This window comes from Mus caroli, chromosome 17, assembly GCF_900094665.2.
Source record: "Mus caroli chromosome 17, CAROLI_EIJ_v1.1, whole genome shotgun sequence".
In the NCBI taxonomy this organism is placed as follows: domain Eukaryota; kingdom Metazoa; phylum Chordata; class Mammalia; order Rodentia; family Muridae; genus Mus; species Mus caroli.
Window position 1 is genome coordinate 3,969,748 of NC_034586.1, and position 3,835 is coordinate 3,973,582.

The 3,835-nt window shown below is 41.4% G+C and overlaps 1 protein-coding gene across 2 annotated transcripts in view; it reads left to right on the top strand.

The window, feature by feature from the left end:
- Wtap (WT1 associated protein) overlaps positions 1-3,835 on the top strand; it is a 24,822-nt gene that overhangs the window by 9,779 nt on the left and 11,208 nt on the right. For both annotated transcript variants that reach the window (XM_021186287.2, XM_021186286.2), the window contains exon 5: positions 526-653. In XM_021186287.2, coding sequence (XP_021041946.1) covers positions 526-653 — 128 coding nt within the window. The remainder of the gene's footprint in view (positions 1-525; positions 654-3,835) is intronic.

Here is a 3,835-nt window from a genome sequence, read left to right on the forward strand (position 1 = left end):
AGCCCTGGCTGTCCTGGAACTCACTCTGTAGACCAGGCTGGCCTCGAACTCAGAAATCCGCCTGCCTCTGCCTCCCGAGAGCTAGGATTAAAGGTGTGCGCCACCATCGCCCTGCTTGAGACAGGGTCTTATACTATGTAGCAGAAAATATCCTGGAATTAAGATCTCCTACCACAGGCTCCTGAGTGCTGTGTTATAGCCAGGTTTCTGCTCTGCCAGGCCAGTTAATGTCATTGTTCTATTGAGTAGGTTAGAATGTGTTATTGTGAGTTTTATATATTAAATATACTATATGTGAGTGTAGGCATGTGGTCTCCTGTGTTCAGGTATGACTGGTGGAGTACAGAAGCAGCTCAGTGTGACACCATGGCACCATGACTCCCTGGGGAGCTCTCCCGAGCAGGAATAAATAACTTGTGTCCAAAACTGAAAACTTAAAGGCTGTGAATTTTTTGATTAATCTTGACAGAGAATTTTCTTTTGGTTAGTGAAATTTGTAATTTTGATTTCTTTTCTTTTACTCAGCAAACGATGTGACTGGTTTAAGGGAATCTGAAGAAAAACTAAAGCAGCAACAGCAGGAGTCTGCACGCAGGGAGAACATTCTTGTCATGCGGCTAGCAACCAAGGAGCAGGAGATGCAAGAGTGCACTGTGAGTGTCTTTAAATAGTGATAATAGCAAATATAAGTACTGTTTTTAAAGGGTCCAATGGAGAGTGGTTGGGAATGGAGGTTCTTTTTGGTATGTTTGTTTTTGTTTTTTTTGTTTGTTTGTTTTGTTTTATTTTGGTTTTTCGAGACAGGGTTTCTCTGTGTAGCCCTGGCTGTCCTGGAACTCACTTTGTAGCCCAGGCTGGCCTCGAACTCAGAAATCCTCCTGCCTCTGCCTCCCAGGTGCTGGGATTAAAGGCGTGTGCCACCACCGGCCAGCTGGGAATGGGAGGTTCTTATGTTTGCTTCCATCTCAATTCCTAATTTCGATGGAGTCTGTGTATCTTTTGCTATTATTAGGCAATTTGTGCTGCTTGCAATTGAATATGCAACTGTTGTGCATACAGTGGCACTTTGAATCACCAGGGCTTTGAGGACAGTGGTGCTCCCATCACCTTTTGAGATGAGTTTTAGGTTTTTGTTTTGTTTTGGGTTGCGTTGGGATTTTTTATCTATCTATCTATTTATTTACTTATTTTGCCTTAAGCTTTTCTTGTCATATTTTTAATATTTATTTTATGTTTATGAGCATTTGGCCTGCATTTATGACTCTGCACTACATGTTTGCCTGGTGCCTGTGGATGCCAGAAGTAGGCATTGAATCCTCTGAAAAAGGAGTTACTGATGGTTATAAGCCACTGTGTAAGTGCCAGAGCAAGAGCAGCCAGTGCTGTGTAGGAGTAGCTGCAGTTGTTTGTTTGTTTGGCTGGTTGGTTGTTTTTTCTTTTTTTTTTTATTTAAATTTTTGTTTTGTTTTGTGTGACAGTATGTCACTATGTAGCTCCGGCTAGCCTGAAGGACTCCTTATGTAGACCAGACTGGGGTTGAATTTACAGAGATGGGCCTGCCTTTGCTTTCCTGGTGCTGGTATTAAAGATGTGCACCACTCTGTACAGCTACTAGTGGGAATTTTTTCAGCAAAAGACTCCTGAGGTTGATTGAGTCACTGGACCTGGGAAGGGTGTGTTAAATAGTCTACTAGGCACAATCAGTAGGACCTGATCAATTAGACCTTCTTGGGCAAGTTATTCAATAAGTCATAGGTAGGTCTCATGTTTATATTGTGTGACTGTGAAAGAAATGGAATTTAGAAAGAGGAGAGCATAATGCTAGGGAAACAGGAACTGCAGATCACCTCTTCTGTCCACTCCACCACCAAGTGTCGAGGCAAAAGGTAGTTTTAGTAAAAATAGGAATTGAAAATTTTTATGTTTAGCAGTCAGAAAGATGGTAGGCTACTTTAGTAGGACCTGTTGCTTTGGGGGTTAGGGATAAAAGTAAGAATGGAGTAATTAAAGCAGGTGATAATTTTAGATAGTTAAACAGAACTAAGAGAATGTCTGTAGAGTTCAGAGCCTGAGTTCAGAACTGCAGTACCAGTTGTACATGGAGAGCCCTGAGGAGCCAGTGGAGCGAGGCAGACCTCTGGGGCTTCCTGGCTGCAGTCAACAAGCAACAGGCCAGTGAGATACTTTGCCTCCAAAAACAAAGTGGATGTTGTCTAGGGAGGGAAAATACTAGAGGTGTATAGCCGGGCTAACACTCAAGATGGTTCTCTGGCCTATACAGAAACACAGGTTTACATCTTTAGTAAAATTGTATTTAATGTGAAAGTCAGAGGACAGCTTGCAGCAATTCATTCTCACCCTACAGATCTTGGGGATTGAACTCAGGTCAACAGACTTAGCCACAAGTGCTTTCACCCATTAAAAATCTTGCTAGCCCCTTAAGATTTTTTTATTACTATATTTCATTTATTTATTTATGGATATTTTATGACCTGCGTATTTAAGTTAGAGGACAACTTGTGGGAGTTGGTTCTCTTTCCATCATGTGGATCCTGGGAATTAAATTTATATTATCAGGACTGACAGCAGGCACCTTTATCTGCTTAGTCATCTTCTTGCCAACCTTAAAACTATCTTTCTTTCCTCCTGTTTTCTTCCCTGGCAAAGGGGAGTTTGTTCTGGTTACATTTGCCTCCTTTTCTATTCGCCTCCTTTTCATGACCAACAGTGCTTACTGTTGGGATTTAGTCTGAGTCAATGTTGTGAGATTGTTGTAACCAATGAGGAGAGCAGGTGAGACACACTGATGTGATGTTTATTTAACTCTCCTCTTAAAATACTTTAGTAGCGCTGGGTAGTGGTAGCACACGCCTTTAATCCCAGCACTCAGGAGGCAGAGGCAGGCAGATTTTTGAGTTTGAGGCCAAGCTGGTCTACAGAGTGAGTTCCAGGACAGCCAGGGCTACACACAGAAACCCTGTCTTGAAAAACTACAAAAAAGGGGGAGGGAAAGGAAGGGGAGGAAAAAAAAAAACTTTAGTAGCTAGCAGTACTTTGAATTAACGGGTAAAGTTTCTGTTTAAAATAAATTTCTTTTACATTTTTCCAAAGGAGCTGGGCAAGATGATCTAATGGTTAAAGTGCTTGCTTACTGCTTGTGCAGAGGACTGGAGTTCTCTTTCCAGTACACTCAGTTCCCTATATAAATGCAGCCCCAGGGATCTATTGGTCCCTGGGGGTACCCTCAGGTACATGCTCATACTAACATACAGATACAAAAATGAAGTAAATACTGTTAGAGCAAGCTTGGGCTCATGGTGTTATCCTGCTCTGTACAGTATGGATCTCTGAATTCCAGGCTGGCCAGGTCTACATAATTAGACTTTGTCTCAAAAGAAAAACATAGTATCTCCATAAATATTCTTTTCTATCTGTGTACAGTGAACTCAGAAGTAAATGTAGTCTCAAGTCAATCAGTATACTTGTGCCTTCTACTACATTTATGGTAGGGAATTTAAACTTTATTTTATTAAAACATGGGTAGGGTAGAATTGACTATATGACTCAGTAGTCAAAGATGCTTGCTACTGTGCTAAAAGGCCTGAGTTCAACCCCCATGACCCACATGGTTGGAGGACGAGGACTGCATTCACCCCCTAAGCACAAAATAATAAATGTAATTCTTTTAAATTGTATTTACTTTATTACTATTATTATTTTGTTGTTTTTTGTTTGTTTTGTTTTTCGAGACATGGTTTCTCTGTGTAGCCCTGGCTGTCCTGGAACTCACCCTGTAGACCAGTGCGCCACCACTGCCTGGCTCTTTTTTTTTTTT